Here is a 24,441-nt window from a genome sequence, read left to right as displayed (position 1 = left end):
ATTTTATTTGAATACATCAGTTTATTTCTGTTCCAGCAAATAGGATGGAGTAATTGTGTTAAATGAACGTGCTCTCAGTATTAACAGTACAATTGTTGTGTTAAATGTAGTTTTATAATTGACTACCTGTTTTTTTTTTTTTTTGTGAATACGTTGTTTGACCTAAATCATAAAGTTAGCTCGAGTCCATCTGAGTGACATATAAATAGAGCTGGGTGTTATTAAAAAAGATGTTATCACGATCAGTCAATATTGATAATTATCACGATAAATATCAAATCATTATTTCCTTTTTTTTCAATTTTCTTTTTATTTAAGTTCAAGGTAGATTTATACAGCACATTCTCAAATTATCACTTTTTTTTCACAAGAAAAACAAAAACAAAGAGGACAGACAAAATGACAACAAACAAAGAAAACACAACAGTCCATGTGTAGCAGTGAACTAAGGGAGTTACAGTACAGCTGTAGATTTACCTGAAATCCGTTCTATGGGGGTTAATAAACTCAATCCATCCTTTCCAACATTTATCAAAAACATCACTTTTGAGCCTCAGAGTAAACGTTAGTTTTTCCATTACAAAAATGTCAATCATCACATTAAACCAATCTACTAATTAGGCATGACCACAATTAATCGATTATCGATTAATTGATTGTTAAGAAATTACTCGAAACACAAATTGTTTTTAATCAATTTTCCGTCACGTGGAACAAACATCATGTGGTCTCATATTACACTCAGCTATCAGGGAGGTGTTTTAAGTTTAAAGCATGTTTCATGTGAATCAGCTGTTAAAGGTGTTGCGCACAGCGGAGACGCTCAGCTGGGGGCTACGACTGTGCGTCAGGTCTCCACGTGCGCTTTTTAAAAGAGGATCAATACAAAACTGCTGCCAACAACGACACAGACACGAAGGTTCACAACTTTAAACAGGACATTTCTACCTTTGGATACAAAGGCAACAGACTGGGGGGAAATTCAGGTACACTATGTTTGCAGAGCAGCAACATCAGAGCCGTCTGAGCTTTTCTGCCGCCTGACTGATTCTGACCCGGTTGCGCTCCCGGCTGACACCTGATCAAATACACATGATTATTTTTCTCAATAAGAACGAGTAGACAGAAAACTGGACACTGTGAGTCTGAAGTAATTTTCTGTTAGTAGTCTCAGCCATTACTTTATAAGATTATGTCCGTGTAGAATATTTTAATGAGCCTGTTCGTTGATATTCTGCGTGTCAAACATGTACCCGTATTCAATACACTCAGTTATTTGCATTTTGTTGCTGTAGAAAATATAATTTAGGGGGAAAACAACCTATTTGGCATTGTTTTTGACGTAAGAATAATAATGTTTTTTTTTTAATCAATTAATCGATAATTGATCGTTAACATTTCCAAAAATCGATCACGGAAAATACTTAAAATGTACATCCCTACTACTAATGCAGGTGAATCCTGACATAACACCTTTTTCGTTATGGCTTTTTTGCTGGCCACCAGCATTACTCTAAACATGTACACTCTGGATCAAATCATTATTTCATTTAAATTTAAACATAGATTTTTGGTCCTGAGTTAAACTTAAAGAAACCAGACAGTTTGTTAGTTTTTATCTGGATTTAGTTTTCTAATAAACTTCTTGAATCCATCATTTCTGACGGTGCCAACAGGAAGCAGGTCTTTTGTAAGTTTTAGTTTGTAGATTCTTATTTTTCTCAGGTTGAGATAATTTGCATAATCACATTTATTTACCCACATCCTAAAAGTGCATTTAATGAAGTGTATGAAGTTAATAGTTAACGCAGAGTCGACTCACTGTCAGACTAACGACTCTTCTTTGAGCTGCTAGATTTTGCGTTTTCTTCAGTGTCGCTTGTTTTAGCTGTGTTTACTTTCTGCTCCGAACGTCTTTAAGCCCCGCCTACCTCTTACCCTGCAACATGATTGGCTGTTCAATGCAGTCTTCTTCCTCTGTCGGATGTTGGGTGGCAACTAGCGTTTGAGGCTCATTAGCGCCCCTCCCCTTCCAGTGGTTGGGAGATGTTATTACAGGTTTACATATATAACAATTTTTCAAACATTTGTCATATTTATATTGAGAAAAATGATATCCCGTTAATTATTGTAATCAAATTATCGCCCAGCCCTACATATAAATAACCTTGTGTTACAAAAATCGTCTTTGCCTTGACAAGAGCAGACATGTGACTGATGACGACTATTTTCCCAGCACAGAAAGGTGATTACCACATGACATTTCAAAAACCCAATACAGCCATAATGTTGTGTCTGGATGAGTTTTGGCAGTGAGCTCTTGTGTGTGTGAAAGGGTAACATGACACACTAAGCTATAGCTCAGGGGCCATATGACTGAGTGACATGTGAGCAGTGAGCAGCACCAGAGTCAGGAGACTAGCAACTGACCTGAGGGAGAACCATTACGAGGGCTAGTTGCTATGGTACGAGCAGCATGCACTGCGCCTACTGTTAGCTCCCACAATGCAGTGCTCTGTGTTTTGTTATTGCAGTCATGTGACACAACACATTCATGCACTAAATCATTAATGAGACAATGTGATAATGATTTGTAAGTGCTTCAGATCTCACTTTAGAGTACACTATAAATTGTCTATTGTATGAAAATAAAGAATGAGTGCACAGGGTGTTGGCCTTGGATTCAACCCAGATGTGATTTATTAAGGTTTGCAGGCCACATTCGGCACAATGCCAGGTGACCCTGGCAAAGAGAGGGATTTTATGTTGTTACAATGGAGGGAGTAGGGCTGCTATGGATAAAAAAGCTCATGGTTTTGATTGGATCATGTGTCATACAGTCATGGACGAAAGTATTGGCACCCCTGGAATTTTTCTGGAAAATACACCATTTCTCTAAGAAATTGTTGCAATTACAAATGTTTCAACTGGAATTTTGGACCACTCTTCTTTTGCAAACTGCTCCAGGTCTCTCAGATTTGAAAGGGGCCTTCTTGCAACTGCAATTTTGAGATCTCTCCACAGGTGTTCAAAGGGATTTAGATCCAGACTCATTGCTGGCCACTTCAGAACTCTCCAGCACTTTGTCTCCAACCATTTCTTGGTGCTTTTTGAGGTGTGTTTTAGGGCATTGTCCTGCTGGAACACCTATGACCTCTGACGCAGACCCAGCTTTCTGACACTAGGCCCTGAAATCTTGTGATAGTCTCCAGATTTCATGATTCCTTGCACACAGTCAAGGCACGCAGTGCCAGAGGCAGCAAAACAACCCCAAAACATCTTTGAACTCCCACCATGTTTGACTGTAGGTACTGTTATTTTCTTTATAGGGCTCTTTCTGTTTTCTGTAAACTGTTGAATGACGTGCTTTTCCAAAAAGCTCTACCTTAGTCTCTTCTGTCCACTAAATGTTCTCCCAGAAGGACTGAGGCTTACTCAGATACATTTAGCAAACTCCAGTCTGGATTTTTATGTCTCTTTGTCAGCAGTGGGGTTCTCCTCGGTCTCCTGCCATAGCGCTTCATCTCATTCAGATGACGACATACGGTCCGAGCTGACACTTCTGCACCCTGAGTCTGCAGGACAGCCTGGATTTGTGTGGAAGTTGACTGAGGATATTTATCCACCATTCAAACTATCCTGTGTTGCAGTCTTTTGTCAATTTTTCTCTTCTTTCCAAGTCCAGGGAGATTAGCCACAGTTCCCTGGGTTATAAACTTCTTGATTATATTACGCACAGTGGACAAAGGAGTTCCAAGATCTCTGGAGATGGTCTTGTAACCTTGAGATTGTTCATATTTTTTCACAATTTTGCTTCTTAAGTCCCCAGACAATTCTGGGCTCTTCTTTCTCTTCTCCATGCTTGGTGTGACACACACAGGCACACGACACAAAGGTTGAGTGGACTTTTATACATTCTAATTGGCTTCAGGTGTGATCGCTATATTGCCAGCACCTGTTACCTGCCACAGGTCAGTTTAAATGAGCATCACATGCTGGAAATAAAATGATTTACCACAGTTATAAAAGGGGACCACTTTTGTCCGGCTCATTTTTAAGATTAGATAAGATAAGATATAAGATATACTTTATTTGTCGCCCGTTGGGGGAAATTTCTTTTGTTACAGCAGCTTACAACACGGGACAGGGGAATACAACAATGTACTAACATAGTTAAAACATATAATAACAATAGTAATAGCAATGACAAGGGTAAAATAAAATAAAAATAAATAAAATAAAATAAAGTATAATAAGATAAAATAGAATAAAATAGAATAAAATAAAGTATAATAAGATAAAATAAAATGAAATAGAATAAAGTAAGATAAAATAAAATAAAATAGAATAAAATAAAGTATAAATAAGATAAAATAGAATAAAATAGAATAAAATAGAATAAAGTAAGATAAAATAAAATTAAATAGAATAAAATAGAATAAAGTAAGATAAAATAAAATAGAATAAAATAAAGTATAAATAAGATAAAATAGAATAAAATAGAATAAAATAGAATAAAGTAAGATAAAATAAAATTAAATAGAATAAAATAGAATAAAGTAAGATAAAATAAAATAGAATAAAATAAAGTATAAATAAGATAAAATAGAATAAAATAGAATAAAATAGAATAATGTAAGATAAAATAAAATAAAGTAAAAATAAAATAAAATATGGCAACTATTACAGATATATACACACTATGTACACTTCTATCTGATAAATAGATAGGTAAGTTATTGCATGATAAAAATTGCACCAGGTTATTTGAACAAACATACACAGTATGAAGAACAGTGCGATTAAGATGGATACAGTAGTTATTTGTGAATGTGAGTTTTGTGTAAAATTATGTCATTTTGACTTTTTTCTTCTTTTTTCTTCTGTTTTTTAGTGTTGTTCCAATGCACATAAACGCAATAAATATGTGTTTACCAAAAACATTTGTAATTGCAACAATTTCTGGAAGAAATGGTGTATTTTCTGGAAAAATTCCAGGGGTGCCAATACTTTCGTCCATGACTGTCGAGCATTTTTCGAATCAGACAATGTAAAATAGAATAAAAGGTATTCATTTATTAATGTGTCTACTTCTCAGCAGTGTATTATACCCAACAACTAAATACATCAATATTAAAAACAACATTTTCATGAGTGAGCTTTGACATTATTGAGCACCTAACAGAAGCACACCATTTTTGTGTGTGTGTGTTTGTGTGTGCATGCGGGCACTAGCTGCTCCAGCAGTATGTTGTGTGTTGGACAAAACAGTAAATATGGGCATGCATTGAGGGGATAGAGTTACAGTTAGTGGACCAAACACAGCACTGTATGACTGAGTCTGTATGATACAGCTAAGTGTATATCTACAGCCTGCAGTGGGCTGAGGGGTAATCTGATAACGTTATCACTAGCGTTTCCAGCTGATGCTTGCATGATAAGCTGAGAGTGAGAGTGAGGAGGAAAATAGAGGAACTGTTTGATGCACAGGAGCCAGTGTGTGAAAATGTCATCACTTTATTTTCTGTGTGAAACTCTGCACCTCACTCAGGTAGCAATGTCTAAATTGACCATACATACGCTTTAATGCTGCCTTCTTTTCACTGAGACTGCACAGGAGTTTATACACAGATTCATTATTATTATTGGTGATCCAGGAACCACCTGGGCTCTGAACTGTTAGCAGTGATCCAAACGTATCATAGGACAAGTGTGATCCGTTGCACCACTAAGAGGAAGTGTTTTTAACATGTCAGCAAGGCAGCTGCAGTGGCCTCAACCAAAGCTATCTAAATCCCATTACAGACCAGTATCTTTATGCTTTAATGTGACTCATTAAACAAGCTGGTTTCATGCCTATTTAAGCACCGTGGTCACTTTTACATAAAGGGTTCAACATCAACCTTGTTAGGTGAAAGTATTACTTACAGATCACCTTCACGGTAGAGGAAGTCTATGTTGGAAGTAATTTTGCTCACAGAAAATGCCACAGCAGCAACAAAGCACACAGAGAGTGGAAAAAACCGTACATCGTGTCCTGTGACGTCATTCTAGCTTTTCAGGAATTAGAATTCAATCTGCTTGTTAATCTGGACACCGTAAGAACATCTAAGATATTTATGAGGGATACATTCGGCTGAAAGTCGCCGGCTAACAGGGTCGCTAATTAATCCGAAACACTGGTCAATCTCTGCCATGGCTTTTGAAATTGCTCCAAGTCAGTGGTTCCCAAACTTTTTCCGAGGGGCCCCCCTTTGTGGGTGAAAATATTTCCATTTTATTTATTTTTGGATGAATTGATTAATACATTACTTTCCTTTTTCATATAATTGATCTTTGAGGTAATGATATTTTGCAGTATTACAAAATGATAACATGTTATTTCACTATGACTCCATCAAACAAGTCTGCAATGCAACATTCAACTCATGTCTGAGCCTGAGACCACAGACAGATGTTTTTATAATCCTCTTGCTGGTCAGAACTCAGGACTTTGTAGGTTCTTACTAAATCTTTATTATCTGACTTTCCTTTCCTCTCCTCCTCCCCTGTTCATATAAGTTAGACATCGACAGGTGCTTTATTTTACTCTTTGAGTTCTGTTAAGTTATTGCAGCTGACAACCTGCTGCTTCCTGTTATAGCCCTTTCAAAGTAAAGTTATTTGGACTACGTAACATGGGACTTTAATCGTGAAAAGTTTTTCCAGAAATTTGAGTTTTTTCATTGAAGTAGCATAACTACAATTAGCAGCGGCCGTCTTGAGTTATATTTACAACTGTTCATTTGGCCTCTAGTTACAGCCACAGTCATCGATCCTACACATATTTGACTTAAAAAAAACCAAGTGTTAACACACTTTGAAGCAGGTAGAGCCGTGGTAACAGATGAAGATCCCTGCAGCGCGAGCAGCAGCTGCTTGATGAGCGTGGCTCTGCTCTGAAGTGTCTCAGGGTAACACAGAGAGGAGGAGGTCAGATCTACGTTGTTGTCTGTCACATATCACTTGGACACCACTTTGTTTACCTGCTACTTCACTTCTATCACACGTACACATAGCTGACCGAGTTAGCAATGCAGAATTGGGTGTATTGTTTTTATTAATCCGTGCTGCGCCCCCCAACAGTTTGGGAAGCACTGCTCTAAGTCAAGAGATGGACTTGAAGGAACTTAGTGCAGTTACTTTTTTTCTCCACTATACATCATGGTGGAAACATACAAACAAGGTGAAAACATACATACATGGTGGAAACATACAAACAAGGTGAAAACATACATACATGGTGGAAACATAGATACATGGTGGAAACACACATACATGGTGGAAACACACATCATGGTGGAAACATACATAGGGGAGAACTGGGTTGGTTGTCACACGGGTTGGTTGGCACACTCGTTATATCTCGCCACCAGAGGGCGCTGTCTCTCAAATTGGGGTATGGACATTTCCAGAATTAGGATCAGAGCTCACCTACATAGTCTTCTCTGGAGTAAGACAGCTGAACTTGAGGTGAGAGGACTTTTTGTGTTTTTCATGTCAAATTGTAAATATTCAGCTCCTCAGTATTTTTCTTCTAGGCTTTTAAACGATGGGTTTATAACAAAACAAGTGTTACCCTTACAAAGTGTGAGGGGAAAGCTATAGTTCAGATTTTTATTAGCTAGCTAAGTAGTTGTTAGATGGCTGTTAGCCTTGATGCTAGCAAAAAATTCCAGTTGGGGGTTTGTCGTCACATTCTCTTTGGGGTTGGTTGTCACATGTAACAACCAACGCCTATGTTTGCAAAATCATGCATGGTGAAATGAGTTGGAGTGTGCAGACCCTACATTTGCCATCACTGTAACTCAGACAGTGACTGCATGTAGCCTAGTTGAGTCGGCCATTATTGTTCAGCCTATTTGTTTTGTTCTTGATGTTGTTATATAGGCTGGCCTAAAGATGTGTTTCCTGTTCATGTTCTTTGCTCATTTGATGTTAAAATGCATTACGTTATGTAGGCCTATCACTTGTCAGTGCAATTAGACTTTCAAATTTAGTTTCAATTTTAGTTCTTGCCTTTTTTAAAAAGATTTTTCCCATTGAAATACCATTGTGACAACCAACCCCATAGTGTGTGACAACCAACCCCATAGTGTGACAACCAACCCCATAGTGTGTGACAACCAACCCCATAGTGTGTGACAACCAACCCCATAGTGTGTGACAACCAACCCCATAGTGTGTGACAACTAGTGTGTGACAACCAACCCCATAGTGTGACAACCAACCCCATAGTGTTTGACAACCAACCCCATAGTGTGACAACCAACCCCATAGTGTGTGACAACCAACCCCATAGTGTGTGACAACCAACCCCATAGTGTGACAACCAACCCCATAGTGTGTGACAACCAACCCCATAGTGTGTGACAACCAACCCCATAGTGTGACAACCAACCCATAGTGTGTGACAACCAACCCCATAGTGTGTGACAACCAACCCCATAGTGTGTGACAACCAACCCCATAGTGTGTGACAACCAACCCCATAGTGTGACAACCAACCCCATAGTGTGTGACAACCAACCCCATAGTGTGACAACCAACCCCATAGTGTGTGACAACCAACCCCATAGTGTGACAACCAACCCCATAGTGTGTGACAACCAACCCCATAGTGTGTGACAACCAACCCCATAGTGTGACAACCAACCCCATAGTGTGTGACAACCAACCCCATAGTGTGTGACAACCAACCCCATAGTGTGACAACCAACCCCATAGTGTGTGACAACCAACCCCATAGTGTGTGACAACCATCCCCATAGTGTGTGACAACCAACCCCATAGTGTGTGACAACCAACCCCATAGTGTGACAACCAACCCCATAGTGTGACAACCAACCCCATAGTGTGTGACAACCAACCCCATAGTGTGTGACAACCATCCCCATAGTGTGACAACCAACCCCATAGTGTGTGACAACCAACCCCATAGTGTGTGACAACCAACCCCATAGTGTGTGACAACCAACCCCATAGTGTGTGACAACCAACCCCATAGTATGTGACAACCAACCCCATAGTGTGACAACCAACCCCATAGTGTGTGACAACCAACCCCATAGTGTGACAACCAACCCCATAGTATGTGACAACCAACCCCATAGTGTGTGACAACCAACCCCATAGTGTGTGACAACCAACCCCATAGTGTGTGACAACCATCCCCATAATGTGTGACAACCAACCCCATAGTGTGTGACAACCAACCCCATAGTGTGACAACCAACCCCATAGTGTGTGACAACCAACCCCATAGTGTGTGACAACCAACCCCATAGTGTGACAACCAACCCCATAGTGTGTGACAACCAACCCCATAGTGTGTGACAACCATCCCCATAGTGTGTGACAACCAACCCCATAGTGTGTGACAACCAACCCCATAGTGTGACAACCAACCCCATAGTGTGACAACCAACCCCATAGTGTGTGACAACCAACCCCATAGTGTGTGACAACCATCCCCATAGTGTGACAACCAACCCCATAGTGTGTGACAACCAACCCCATAGTGTGTGACAACCAACCCCATAGTGTGTGACAACCAACCCCATAGTGTGTGACAACCAACCCCATAGTATGTGACAACCAACCCCATAGTGTGACAACCAACCCCATAGTGTGTGACAACCAACCCCATAGTGTGACAACCAACCCCATAGTATGTGACAACCAACCCCATAGTGTGTGACAACCAACCCCATAGTGTGTGACAACCAACCCCATAGTGTGACAACCAACCCCATAGTGTGTGACAACCAACCTCATAGTGTGTGACAACCAACCCCATAGTGTGACAACCAACCCCATAGTGTGTGACAACCAACCCCATAGTGTGACAACCAACCCCATAGTGTGTGACAACCAACCCCATAGTGTGTGACAACCATCCCCATAATGTGTGACAACCAACCCCATAGTGTGTGACAACCAACCCCATAGTGTGTGACAACCAACCCCATAGTGACAACCATCCCCATAGTGTGTGACATCCAACCCCATAGTGTGTGACAACCAACCCCATAGTGTGTGACATCCAACCCCATAGTGTGTGACAACCAACCCCATAGTGTGACAACCAACCCCATAGTGTGTGACAACCATCCCCATAGTGTGACAACCAACCCCATAGTGTGTGACAACCAACCCCATAGTGTTTGACCCCATCCCCATGATGGGATTGGTTGTGTGTCAGAGTGTCTTTGATAGTTAATTGCCTCTTTGTTACATTGAGTTGGACATTTCAAGCCAACACCTTAAGCTTCAATTTAATGTAGGAATGACTATTGAAAGATGTTTTGATGATGAGAAATAATCAAAACAGTAAAAAGTGTGACAACCAACCCTGTTCTCCTCTACATGGAAACACTGACAGGGACCATTTAGTTCCTGGAAGAGTAGTTTCAGGAACTAAAGGTTCCTTTAACTTCTGGTCGAAAAGCACCTTTAGATATACAATTTTCTGATGACGTTAGAAATTGAATGAAAATCAGCAATCTATTTACTAATTTTAGTCATTTCATTCATTTTATTTTGAATATTGTTAGTCATTGACTTTGATGTTTTTCAACGTTGTGTGTGTTAAACAGCTGGGTTACTGTTCCAGGGTTCTTCAGTTTGTACAAGTCAAAGAATCAACGCTGTCTCAGTCTGACACTATTTCTGCTGCTGACCCCAAACAAGAACAAAAGGAAGTTCATGAACATTTTGGCTAAATTTAGGGAAGTCTTTGCTGTGAGGTACCTGTTATTAATAAACCGGTCAGTATGAAATGGAAAACCTTTGTCTGAGATGTATGAGAACTTCTCTTTTCTTCCCACCACCCTGAATGCTGCATGCTGTTTTTATAGACAACCATTTTTCTATTGTTTGGTCTCAACTATTCTCCCGACAGTCTGTCTCTGTATTCACATAAAAAGAGTAGTAATGTTATATATATATATATATATATATATATATATATATATATATATTCTTTGTTCTCTACCAAGCTGTACAAAATAGACCTTTACAGCACACACAAAAATAAATAAATATATAAATAAACACAATGACACACTAACTACACATTTCAGAGCTGGGATCAAATAAAGTGCCACACAGTAATTCCCCCAATCACCCAGATAGTGAGACGAACATACGTACACACACACACAGATATAAACCGCACTGAATGGTATCCAGCAGAGCACACTTCTGAGCACCAGAGACTGCATAGGAAATGACTCTGTGAAATATTCATTGGGTTTGAAGCTGAGCTCTCAAAGTATTACTGAGCTGAGATTAATAAATGGTTCATAATCCCAGATGATGTTTTACTTGAGGCAGACTGAAGCTGGCAGAGTGTGTGTTCAATAAGAGGAAAGAAGCGTTTTTAAGGTCTGCTGAGCACAGGTCAGAAATACAGTTTCCAAAATCAGAGGATGGAGTATATCCACATGTTTAAGAGAGAGGACTTTAATGGAGCAACTGTGAGGAAATTTAGATGCATATTCTACATTTTCACCCAGACTTAGAACACATTTATCTTTCCATCTTGAGTAAAGCCGGGCGATATTGAAAAACATGTTATCCTGAGAACATTTTTCATATCAGTGGATATCGATAATTGTCACAATAAATATCAAATCATTGTTTTATTTAAATTTAAAGGCAGATTTTTGGTCCTGGGTGAAAGTTGAAGACAGTTTGTTAGCTTGTGTCTGGATTTAGTTTTCTGATGAACCTCTTGAATCCCTCATTTTTTACGGTGCTAACAGGAAGCAGGTCTTTTGTGTAAGATAAGACTTTTGTGAAATTTTAGTTAGTAGATTCAAATTTTACTTGAGGGGATTTGATTTAACAACAAAGATATATTCAATCCAGTACTGTGTATCAGTATGGAGTAGGGATGTATGATTCATCTCCTACATGGATGTATCGATTTATATTCCTATGATCTGATTACATCGATCTGTGCTCGACAAGTTGGCCTTCCAGACGACATATATGGATCTAACATCGTTTTAAAAGGTAATAGATCGATTATATCGATATTAGGAAATAACACATTGGATTTAAACATGGCAGACTTTATAGGGATGTGGGTTTTTTTACACTTTTAATGATAAAGACGTTAAATGTTACTCAATTCAGACTGCCTGTCTGTGACGTCATCACCACACGCCAGCAGACAACAAAACATAGCATGGCGGATGGCAGAGGAGAAGCCGGCGAGCCAGAAATGATCAAGCCACCATTGCGGAGATGTTCTAAATAAGTCGACAGGATTGGCTCTTCAAAGCTGTCTTCTTCTTCAGTCTAACGTTGGGTGGCAACTAGCGTTTAAGGCACAGTAGGGCCCCCCTCCCTTTCCAGTGGTTGGGGAGTGTAATTACAGATTTAAATATATCACATTTTTATCGATCATTTGTTGTATTTATACTGAGAAAAATTGTATCACAATAATTATCATTATAGGAATATCGCCCAGCCCTAATCTTGTGACAGTATAGTGTCACCCAAACTATTACTTCCATCCTGAACAATAAGGTTTGCACAGCTTATTTAAACACTTTTAGCACATTTAGCATTTTGTTTTTGTTTGATGATGAATAAATATCAGTTTTATCTCTTCTATTTTAATTAGAGATGACTTGCATCGGACATATGTAGCTTAGCTTAGCTTAAAGACTGCGTGCATAGGGAAGGTGGTCATTGAGATTTAACAAAAGGCATGTCAAAGTTCTGTGTTTGAAGCTAACAAACTAATGCATTATGTTCAGTAAAGCTCAGGAAGGTAATACAAATGTATATGCTTTGGGGGTTAAAACTGTAAGCTCTGTTGAAGGTCAGAACAGGAATGTAATTGAATTATACTAATGGACTAATGTGTATACTAATGTAAATGGAATTATACTTATGTTGTATTAGACAGACCTTCTACATTCATGTAGTCGTCATTGAAAATGCAAAAACCAGCATAGTGTACCTGACTTTACATGTCCTGCCGAGTGAATATTACACATATGGACTTTGCAATTCTGATGTATACAGCAGCCCTATAGACGTCTAATGAAATCTCTTTCAGTGGTTTGACCCTCAACATAACCCCACTCACACCTCAAAATGATATGATACAGGTATCTGTAATCAGGTATAACATATTATGAGGAGCTGCATTGGAGTGTATACACCGCCCTTTTTTCTCCATTACCCTAATGTCCCCCTTGCATGTTATTTTTCAAATGCACACGCAGCTTTATGCTGAAGAGAATGAACGTAAGCAGGAAATGTGGATTCCCATCAGCATTTCTTTGTAGCTTGAAGTGTCATTCCTGATGTATTTTTCTGTCTTGGGGATAAACAGCCAAACCGAAACATGGCCTGTTTGAAAGGTTATCGGGTAATACAGAGAGAGAGTTGTTTGTATGAAATTGATGCTTGTATAAGGACATTAACTACACATATTTTTGATCAAGTACATACACACATAGAGAATGCATTCTGTTTATCAAAGACAGTTTATCTAAGCATGCACACATGATTATTTCAGGGATTGATCTATTGTACATTTCTGTAATATCACTTAAAAATGCAACATATCCTACGTGATTATTTGTTGTAGGGTTTTTATTAGGGGTGTAACAATTCTTTTTAACAATGATTCTATTCATATCATGATTCGTTGTTGCTGATACGATTAAAGGACGATATTGGTTCATTTAGAACGATATGATCTGAAAAGATTCAGGGACTTGAAATCGATTCAGTAACTTTTAGCCAAAAATTCAACCAGTGTGACTGTGAAATAAATCCCTTGATGCTGGACAGTCCTAGATTCGTGATGTTTATTACAAGGGAATCAGGTATAAATGAATTAATAATGAATTGCTGGAGAGGCCGGAGGCTTCTGCAGAGCTGATGTTACCTTGATGAACGCTGCAAGAGGTGACTGGACGGCCGGCTTTGTGTGAAATCCAATGGCACCTTAGTAGGTGGTTGGATAGATTTATCATGTTGCAGTGGTAACTTTACTTGACCTTTACAATGGTAATGACGTCACAGACAGGCAGCCTGAATTGAGTAACGTTTAAAGGTGACATATCATGCAAAATTGACTTTTTAATGGTTCTCTACCTGAAATATGAGTCCCTGGCATGTCTACAAACCCCCCGAGAATGAAAAAAATCCATTCTGCCCCTGTTTTGATTTCTACACCTTTCTGTAAATGTGTGTGAAACGAGCCGTTTCAGACTTCCTTGTTTTTGTTACGTAACAACAATATCCGGTCTGTCACGGAGTCAGAGCTCGGAGCTTGTTCAGCCCATAGACTGTATAAAATAATACTGAATCCCCCCTCCGTTTTTCATTACCTGCACACATGTGTGCTAACAAGGAGCTTAGGAGGGAGGCATGCTAGTTGTAGGCTGTCTTAATGAACACAAAGGTCGGTTTTACTCCCCACGTCTGCAGATTTGAAGATTTAGTGGATGATTTTTATTTATCATGGATAAGTGCTAGCGCTAGTTAGCATAGCCACATAGCTACATGTTCATAGCTGTAGCTGTAGCTGTATACCAAGACACACGTCTACATACTGACAAAGAAAACAACAAGAAACACAGAATCTGTGACCAATCCTTCAGAAAGGTCCTGCTGCCTTTCTGGTAGAGGTCAGTTTTACTCCCCACGTCTGCAGATTTGAAGATCTAGTGGATGATTTTTATTTATCATGGATAAGTGCTAGCGCTAGTTAGCATAGCCACATAGCTACATGTTCGTAGCTGTGTACCAAGACACACGTCTACATACTGATAAATAAAACAACAAGAAACACAGAATCTATGACCAATGGTTCAGAAAGGTCCTGCTACAGGCGCCTCTCCATCAGGATCAGATTCTGGATCAGATTCAGAGGGGTGAAGTAACGCAATCTCTGAGCAGCCGTGTATATTCAGCCAACATGTAAACATTAGATCAACGTGCTGGAGAGCCGAGGGCACATCCACTTCCGGAGGGGGCGTGGTCAGAGAGAAAACAGAGTGTTCTGAGAAGGACTGAAGAAGAGGGTTTTTCAGGCAGACCAAAATCTGATTTCAAAGTGTTTTTTTGAGCATAAACTTTAAAGACATGTTTTGGGGACCTCTTAGACCAATATATATTGATAAAAAAAGCGTGATATGTCACCTTTAATGTCTTTATCATTAAAAGTGAAAAAAAAACACTTCCATATAAAGTCTGCCGTGCTTAAATCTAATGTGTTATTTCCTAGTATGGATACAATCGATTTATTACCTTTTAAAACGATGTTAGATCCATATATGTTGTCTGGAAGGCCAACTTGCCGAGCACAGATCGATGAAACCGGATCTTAGGAATATAAATCGATACATCGATGTACTAGATGAATTGTTACACCTCTAGTTTTTATGTTCAGGTGCAGTAAGCTTGATATTAATGATGTTGAAACAATGAATTAAGACTTGTCTGTAATCACAAACTGTGAAACAGCTCAAGTGTTTCTAATGAACATGTACAAATACACAATCACACAAACATTGAGTATCCATTAAAGATATCTTATAATAAATGAATAAACAAAGAAATGGGTGTGGTAGATTTACAGCAGATTAGCATGTGTATTTAACATTTTAATATTTGTGAATTTTAAATGGTCACGTTGGCAAAATGGAAGGATGTCTCTGGTATCTTTTTATATTGGGTTTGGACAACAGATATGTTGAAAAGAAGGGCTTATAAAATTAAAATTAAATGCACAAAATACTCAATACCATGTTCATGTTTGCAGTTGTATTACATTTTTCTTAAATATATTGATTTTGACAATCTCTGCACATCAGGTACAAGGCCAAAAGCTAATACTGCATGGCAGTGATGTTCAGAGCCTAAGGTGGCACTACATTAAAAAACAGACATGACTCTGAAGTGGAAGTCACTGCATGGGCTCAGAATCCCTTCCAAAATCCACTGACTGTGAACACAGTTTGTCTCTGCATCCACAAATGCAGGTTAAAACTGAACCATGCAAAGAGGAAACCGTATGTAGACATGATCCAGAAACTCCAGCACCTTCTCTGGTCCTGAGCCGATTTAAGATGGACTGAGACGAAGCAGGAAACAGTCCTGTGGTCTGATGATTTAAATTTTGACATTCTGTTTGGAAACCATGGATGACAAACCCTCTACTCTAAAGAGGAGAGGGACCTCCCAGCTCATTATCAGCGCACAGTAGCCAGCATCTTTGATAGCATGGGGATGCTAAAGTGTCCTTATTGAGATAATTGTACAGAGCCTCCAGTCTGTGCTCAGTAAGGCCACAGTTTTCAATATCTATGGTCATGAGTACTCTGTGGATTGGTGGTGCATTATACAAGCTGCTGCTGCTGCTAACAGATGTAGATCTGAGTAACCAGTTAATTTGTTTTCGTCATCCTGTCTAAGCACTGCCTTTGCCAGTCTGTATGCACAGTAATGCTATATTTGCTAGACATGATAGCTCTTGACTCAAATGAATCAATTAAGGACTTACAAAATGTTCATTTAGCGAGAGTGAGAGAGATGATATGTCGGGCTGCTGCTCAGTCTTCTTAAATGTGCTCACACAAACACATAAAAGACACATGTAGAAGTCATTTGGCTGAGCTAATGCATGTGCAGCATCATTTACAGATTGATCGTTGTCATTACTAATTGTGAGAACTTGTAATAGCATATACAATGGAAGTGGAATATAATGTTAAGGCATTCATCATTAACGATCATTATGGTTTAATATTTGATGAGGTAATTAACTGTGAGGCTAACAGCTCTGCTCGCTTCAAAACACATTTTTTAAGTTGAAATGCAGTTTTTGTTCTGTATGGAAAGTAGTTTCAGCAAGCATCATGCCATGTGTCTTTATGTCTGCTTGTATGGGTTTGTTGGTTGTTGCTGGAGTAAGGAGGGGTGGGGATTGGGAGGGGGGCTCTACAGTGAGGAAGCTTGGGGGTGTTATATTTGTAGGTTTCTCTAGTTTTAACCAAATGTGATCCTAACCAATGTATTATATAGAGATGTAAGGATATATCACAAGACGGTGAAAAATCGATACAAATAAGGGTGGGTTAAAATCGATCCAACAAAATTTGCTTTGCGATATCATTTTTAAACAGTAGAAGGTGCTATCTGCATTTCACCCCGCTTGTTCAACATCATGGAGTCTCTTGCGCTGCTCTCTCGGCTGCAGCAGGTGAAGACTGAGCAGTTCAGGATGCACCTTTGTGTTTCAAGTCTGAGGTATGGCCGAAGACTGTATATAAAATAGATATTATCTTGCTCGGCTCGAAGTGGGGCCGCCACAAAAACTGCTCCCCCTGGTGGCTGACTGCAGTGTTGGTCCAAAACTCCCGTCTCCCCCATTCATTTGAATGGGGCTGCGTTCAAACTTTAAAAAATAAATACACGTGGTAAGAATGTTTCTCACATCAGTATGCTGTGGTGATATGTAGTTATTATTTGACTGTTTTGTGTTCAAGGCCTCTTTTTTCTGAAAAGTTACTTTTTCGTTAGTTATTAGAGTTTAAAAAACAGGGTTTTACATCTGGTTTTGCTTTGATTGACAGCTGCTGTAGAGAGAAACTCTGTAGGACCTCTGGACGGTACGCTGTAGGGTGGAGCTGCACAAGATAAGCAAGATAAAAAACAAGATAAAGTAATTAAAACCAAAAAACAACAACAACAAGAACTTATATGAAAAGGCTAAAACCATGTAGACACAGTGATGTCAATAACTCCTGTGCTCTTTTTTACTCAGCGTTCATTCCTCTGTAGTCTTCAGTAAAACCTCTGCCATATCAGCACCGCTTGTAGTAGGTAGTAATGCATTTTCCAATCATCAATAATAGCATTCAGATTCCACCCATTCCAAAGGAGTGAGTGCTTTGTTGTCTGCGTTTCGACCGCGGGCTGAAGTCCCGGGTAGATTGTGCAAATCAGGCCAGTGACGTATGGAGGGAAAAAAAAGTAAATGTACTACACCACCAGACCAGTAGAGGGCAGTAAAACAAAGACGAATGCCATTCCACAGTCAGGTATCAAGAGGAGATAAGCGCGAGTAGCAAAGACGTTTCAACACGACTTTAAAATCCTTTTGAACTCAAAAAGCCGTGGCAGAGATCGGCCGGTGTTTTGGTTTAAACAGTGACTCTGTTAACTGCAGACTCTCAGCCGGATGCATCCCTCATAAACGTCTTTAGACGATCATTAAATATCTGATGAGGATATTTTGAAATCTTAATAAAAACTAAACTAGTTTCATTCCCAGGAACTCCCTCTGTGTTTCAACAGCTGTGTAAACTCCACAAACACTGACACGTTCAGCTGAAGGTCTCCAGTTTACAGGGTCACTTTCAAAATTGTAACACCGGGAGAGAAACATTCACGGTGGGCTGAGAGAAGACTACTGTTACAAGCTGCTAAATCAAGAGAATCACAGCTTCTTCTTTTGAAAAGTACACACACATACAAAAATATAGAACAAATAAAAACGAATGAAAGAAAGAGAAATCAAGTGAATCACAGATGTGTGTGATGTTATTGTGGACGGCGGGTGGAATAAAAACACTGCAGTTAATCTACCAATCAGACACGTTCAGTATTGCAGGCCCTGCCCCCCGAAAGTCCCGGGACCTTTGAAAAGTACTACCCCCCTAGCAGGGGCTTTTTAGGGAGGAGATTATCTACCCCTGAACTAAATTTAGACTCTGGTTCCACCGGTCGAAACGTACATAGTTCAGGGGTAAAGTCCCTGCGGTCGAATAACAGGTAAACTGGTCATTGATTTTGAACTACAATATTGATATTTAGCCTTGGAGTATCGATAACTGTGTCACACAGGTCAGGATGACTATGTATTGCTGTAAAGGTATTCTGTCCCACCCATACTCAATGTTGTGTCCAAAACATCCTACACGTCTGACCTGCAGTGACCCAATAACTCATCGGAACAAAATAACATCTGGAAGAAGTCACAGAAGGAGCAGGGTGATGATCGAGGAGCTTAATGCTAACCATTCAGAATTAAATAATTGTGACCCTGTTAGAGGGGTTATTACACATCCCATAATACCCCTCTGCTGTTTGAATGTGTACAAGCTTTGCTGCATACAAACTGACAAATTGTACCGAACACTGTCTTTGTGTACTTTCTCTCTCACACACACACACACACACACACACACACACACACACACACACACACACACACACACACACACACACACACACACACATTCGTGCTAAGGCATTGATTAGTAAAGATGATGCAGTTGTAATGTGATTATCTATAGCTGCTTATTCTGGCGTGACAAGATAATGAAGACAATAGACACCATACAGACAGGCAGACAGACTGGCAGACAGGCAGACAGGCAGTATTGGACTTGGTTCTTGTGCTGTGTAAGCTACATATTTTTGCATTAAGCTAGCTGATGATATGGTTCTTGCATTATTTATGTCTATTTGTGTGTGTGTGTGTTTGTGTGTTTGTGTGTGTGCGCATAGCTGGTTAACATGTCGACATTGATTGAACCGTGAGCAGATCTAAATAATGAGACTTAATGGGATTAAATAAACTGTCAGACATGCATCAGTCTGTGTGGGTGTCCTCTGACAAAGTCCACGTTGATGCATGACATTTTATTCCAGGGCAATTTAACCAAAACATTGTTTACCTTTAACCAATAGGTTTAGCTTTATATTTCTAATAGCATTACAGTAAAAATTAAAAAATTTAATTAATTTTTTGTAGCTTTGCCAATCATGTCATTTAGTCTTGCTGGCATTTTGTTTATGCTACACTGTAGAAGTGAAGCAACTTTGACTTGAAGTTTCTTATAAAACCCATTTTAGTCACACGCACAATCAGAGTCCTTGTTATTTTCTATTTAGTTTTAGGGGATGTTTAATTTAAGCTGGATCCTGCAGAGGAATTAGGATTGATCATTTTATTGCTACTAATACTAAGGATGGGCAATGATTTTTGAATATTCCAATATTCTTTCACTTTGTAAAAATTGAAGAGTTACTTTGAATATTTTCTCATTTTAAAAGTACAATTTTTCCTTGTTTTTACCGGTGCCTGGTTGTAATACAGTATTCCCACCAGACAGTGGTGATAGAGCGTCTTAAAGCTGTTTGCTAACCGCATTAAATATATATATAAATGCGATTTTTCTCCGTTTCTGAATCTCACACGTATTTCTAGTGTGTCCACTGGGTCAACTGGTCGAAACGCACGTATTTCCGGAGTATAGTCCCTCTGTGTGTGCACCAGTGATTTGATTCAAATTAATTGGCATGACTCAAGATACGTCAAAAGACCCATGAGACTCCATAACAGTATGGACACGCTCAAATATCACTGATTTAACGGTCTTGAAAACATGGAACCAGGTTGTTCATTAAACCCTGGTCTCGATCTCCATCCCTAACCCTGAAGCTTATATTAAATATCTCGGTTAAAACTTTCCTTCATAAACCAGATACTTTGCATTAGACATTGAAGTTTCTCAATCTGTCTGAAGTCTGCCCCCTGTGCCCCTCTTTATGCAGTCCTCCACACACCACTGAGAGTTTATCCCTCGCCACATTTCTGGGTCTGAATGGCTGCCATGTTATCTCAAGCTCCCGGGGTGGGTTGAGCTTGACCTCTGACCCTATCCATCTTATGAAAACCTTTTCAATTCAAGAAGTGCATTTTTTGTTGATATTTTCCTTGGGCTTTACCTTCACTTTGCTATGATTATAGATTTGAGGCTGGATTATCTTAACCAATGAAATAACATGTCAATCACTTTGAGGTTGAAGTCTGGTAATGGCACTTCTGTACACCACATCTGTCCACCGGCCTGATTATAAAACCAGTCAAATACATCTGCTGGTCTTTAAAGTGAATCACCCATGGTCAAACATGTAGTCCACTTTTATAAACACTTATTCCAGCCTCATATTGAAAGAAACACTCTGAAACACTGAGCCATCACACATCTTCTGTTGTTGTTTTTGTGTCTTGAACACGTCTGGTCTTCTCGCTGTGTCTCCAGCTTTTCTTAATTATATTTATCAACAGATCTTTCAGGGCAGCAGATCTCTAAGGTTAGCTTGCAAAGGCTAAGTGCATGATCAAAAAAAAAAAGGGCACACATACACACATTTCTCACACATGCCCACACACACACACACTGACAGCATGTTGTGTAATACTAACAGTATATAGCCACCTTTGCCCCCTAAGCCTACAATAAGAAGTGAGAATAATATTGACCTTCCTCTAAAGAAAGCAGAGTCCCTTATTGCTCTCACACGATGCTCTGGTTCCCTCACATAGTCTCTCGATGTGTCCGTGTGGGCATGTCCACCGTGGATTTGTGTGTCTGGACGTGTAAAAAGAAAAGAGGTGGGATACATGTTTGCCGGTGTTTTTCTTGGTGTGTGTTTTATTGGGTATGATGAAACACACTACATATAATACTGGAGAATGTGAAGCGACAGATATGAGGTCAACCTTCTGATGTCAAGAGATCATTGAGTTGTAATAAAGTATGGCAGATGGCTTTGGACAACCTTTCTGTTTTGCAGCACTTTTTCTTTTGTTAATTCCCATCAGCCCTCATTACACTTACAGTATAGTTATAATAATAACACTAATAATAACTTTCATGTATACAGTTAATTTTGGTGGCTATTTTAGTTTTAGTCTTAGTCTTTAGATGAAAATGGCTGAAAAGACTAAAATGCCTGTTAGTTTTAGTCACATTTTAGTCTTTTCAGCCCTTTATAGTTTTAGTCTAGTTTTAGTCAACAAAAACTCAAAACATTTTAGTCTTTGATTTTTGCTCAAACATCTTCACTCTTTAAATAATTCATGTAGTCGATCAGATATCGGTATCAGGGTTGTTCCAAGTGTTCAAATAGTCAACATTTCACTCCTTTAACACTTTTGTGTAATATCTTAAAGCTCCTGTGAGGAACTTTCTGTTTGTGTTGACATTGGTGCCCCCCTGTGGACTAAGTGATCGTGCTTATTTTATCCTGTACATGTGTAAATTATATTATCTCCTTCTGCTTTCAACTAACAGTCAACTATTTCACTCATTAAGAATAATTTACTTCAGAAAAAGGGTTTTTCTTGACGTGCTGTCTATCACCCCGTCTGACACCTACCCTCTCACAGCGATTTCAGGCTTTAAAATAACAAAACAGAAATGATCAATACCTTTTCTAACAATCTTGTTTGCTTTTCTAGGTCATAAAGAGGCATCACTGTTAATTTCAGTCTGTTTCATGACCACTCAAAAACTCCTCACAGGAGCTTTAAGTTAAAAAATTCAGCCTGTCCCTGATAAAAAGTAAAAAGAAAACATTCTTCATGTGACCACTGTGACTGTATTTTGATTCTCTTGATTCACAGAAAAATGCCATGAACACAATATAAGAGCTGTATTGCACTTTTACGACGGTCCCTGAATGCACCTGCAGTGAAAGGTGCACATGACAGTCAGTTCACTCTGAAATGCATCTGCATCTTTCAACAAGGAGTTGATCAAAACTTACTAAATGTGTCAGATGTATCACCAAACTGGATTAAATCAAGCTGTAGACGCAGAGCTTTTTACAGTGAGAGCAGCAAAAACGTCAAATGTCAAATATTAAACAGACGTCCCCCGGTTGTGTCTTTGTCACTAACACACACCGGGGGTAAAAATCCTCAATGAAGATGAGACAGATGCATGGAGGCGCTAACACTGAGCCCCTCAGATAATAACTCAGCCTGTCACAGGAAGTCATCGCTTCTATCTTTAAAGAGGCACAGCGGGGGAAACATGGATTCTTAATGTCCGACGGTCCGCCACTAAAGTTTTCGTCTCGTCATCGTCCCGTCATAGTCTTGTTTTCGTCAGGAAAAAATAAGTTGTTGATATTCAACCTGTTTTACATTTTTTATGCCTCAATATGATCCAGTGCTATTCAATACTATCAGTTATATACATTGTGTCATAAAGGAAAATTTGATTCAGGGGAAAAAACGCATTTGTCAGTGTTTTTAACACAGAAAACTTTACGTTTTTTTTAATGCTTAATCGATAATTGATCATTAACATTTCCAAAAATCGATCCAGGAAAATACTTGAAATTCACATCCCTCGTTAGAATGAAAACCTCTGTGCCATGAAATAATTCACCCCCAAAGATCTTAAGTTTTCAAGATATACAGTATATATATTATCAGTATATTTGTGTCTTGGGTCATTCATTGGACGGTCTCATTTCTGGAAAAAAGTGTAGATCTTTGGCGACCAAGTGAAGAGGCTAAGCCCTGTTGGGCCAGTCACTCAAATAAACCTGTCCGTCCCTGTAACTGTCAGCTTGTGTATTTATTGATGTCATAATCTTCAGTAGTTTACTGTGTTCTTCTATTCATGAATATATCCACTTGCTCTTCTTAGTCCTTCAAAAGGGTACGAGAGCCATAACGTCTCCTGCCTGTCAGCCATGCATGTGACCATGATGTCTTTCCTTTGTCATTTTCTTTATGTAGCCTGACATTTTTCATTATATACAAATCATGTGTTAGTTTTCATTGACGGGTGGAGAAGGTGCCCCTGGTAGTCCTTGAGAAGGGTAGAGGGACCATAAACCTCATCTTTCTGCAGGAGCGCAGATATCAGCTATCAACCAAATGATGAATTATATTTGATGAGGCTACGGCCTCATTGGTAAATTGCAGGACTTGGACACATGTATCAGTCTTCACTGACAGTCAACATACATTAAAAAGACCTCTTCACTATATGTGCATACTATATGTACATGTGTCCCTGAATGGCTAGCTCTTGGTGATAAATGACTTACAGGGTGATATCTCTAGCATTGATTTATAGTGTCAGGATGTACAGTGGATATTGTCTTGTGTTTGTGATAGGGTTAAAGGGTATACTGTATGAGATTGGGGTTGACCGGGGATCCATTATGGGACATAGAATAATGACCATGTTTTTTTTTGCTGGTGTGTGCGTGTGTTTGAGAGAGGCTGCAGGCCTCAGTCTGTACAAATAAGTGCCTTCTTTGATAATAAATCTAAAAACTGATGTTTTCCTGACTAATTTGAATATACATTTCAACGAAAATGCAAATTCTGCCTCGCCGAATAGTCTAGAGTTAAGAAAGCACTATGCCTGAACACGAGATAACAGAGTCTGTGGGTTGACCATGTTAAATTGGTTTGCGTAGTGTGGCTACCAACAGCAGAGCTAGCACCACCAGCCTTTGGTCCTGACTTTAAAGTTATATTTTTGGGGGCTTTTTTCACCTTTATTGGTAGAGGAGAGGACAGTGGATAGTGGTGGAAACTGG

At 39.2% G+C, this 24,441-nt stretch overlaps 2 protein-coding genes across 3 annotated transcripts in view; both read left to right on the top strand.

Annotated features, from left to right (window-relative positions):
- Positions 1 to 10,769, top strand: part of LOC117820200 (partitioning defective 3 homolog B-like) — a 37,672-nt gene extending 26,903 nt beyond the window's left edge. The window contains exon 4 of one of the 2 annotated variants that reach the window (XM_034693911.1): positions 10,655 to 10,769. In XM_034693911.1, coding sequence (XP_034549802.1) covers positions 10,655 to 10,702 — 48 coding nt within the window. In that variant the 3' untranslated portion in view covers positions 10,703 to 10,769. The remainder of the gene's footprint in view (positions 1 to 10,654) is intronic. The other variant, XM_034693910.1, reaches the window with a different exon arrangement.
- Positions 1 to 24,441, top strand: part of pth2ra (parathyroid hormone 2 receptor a) — a 401,963-nt gene that overhangs the window by 169,663 nt on the left and 207,859 nt on the right. The gene's annotated exons all lie outside the window — the stretch shown is intronic.

Source organism: Notolabrus celidotus, chromosome 10, assembly GCF_009762535.1.
Source record: "Notolabrus celidotus isolate fNotCel1 chromosome 10, fNotCel1.pri, whole genome shotgun sequence".
NCBI lineage: Eukaryota > Metazoa > Chordata > Actinopteri > Labriformes > Labridae > Notolabrus > Notolabrus celidotus.
The sequence above is the reverse complement of the archived record's forward strand: the minus strand, read 5'-3'. Positions and strand labels throughout refer to the sequence as shown.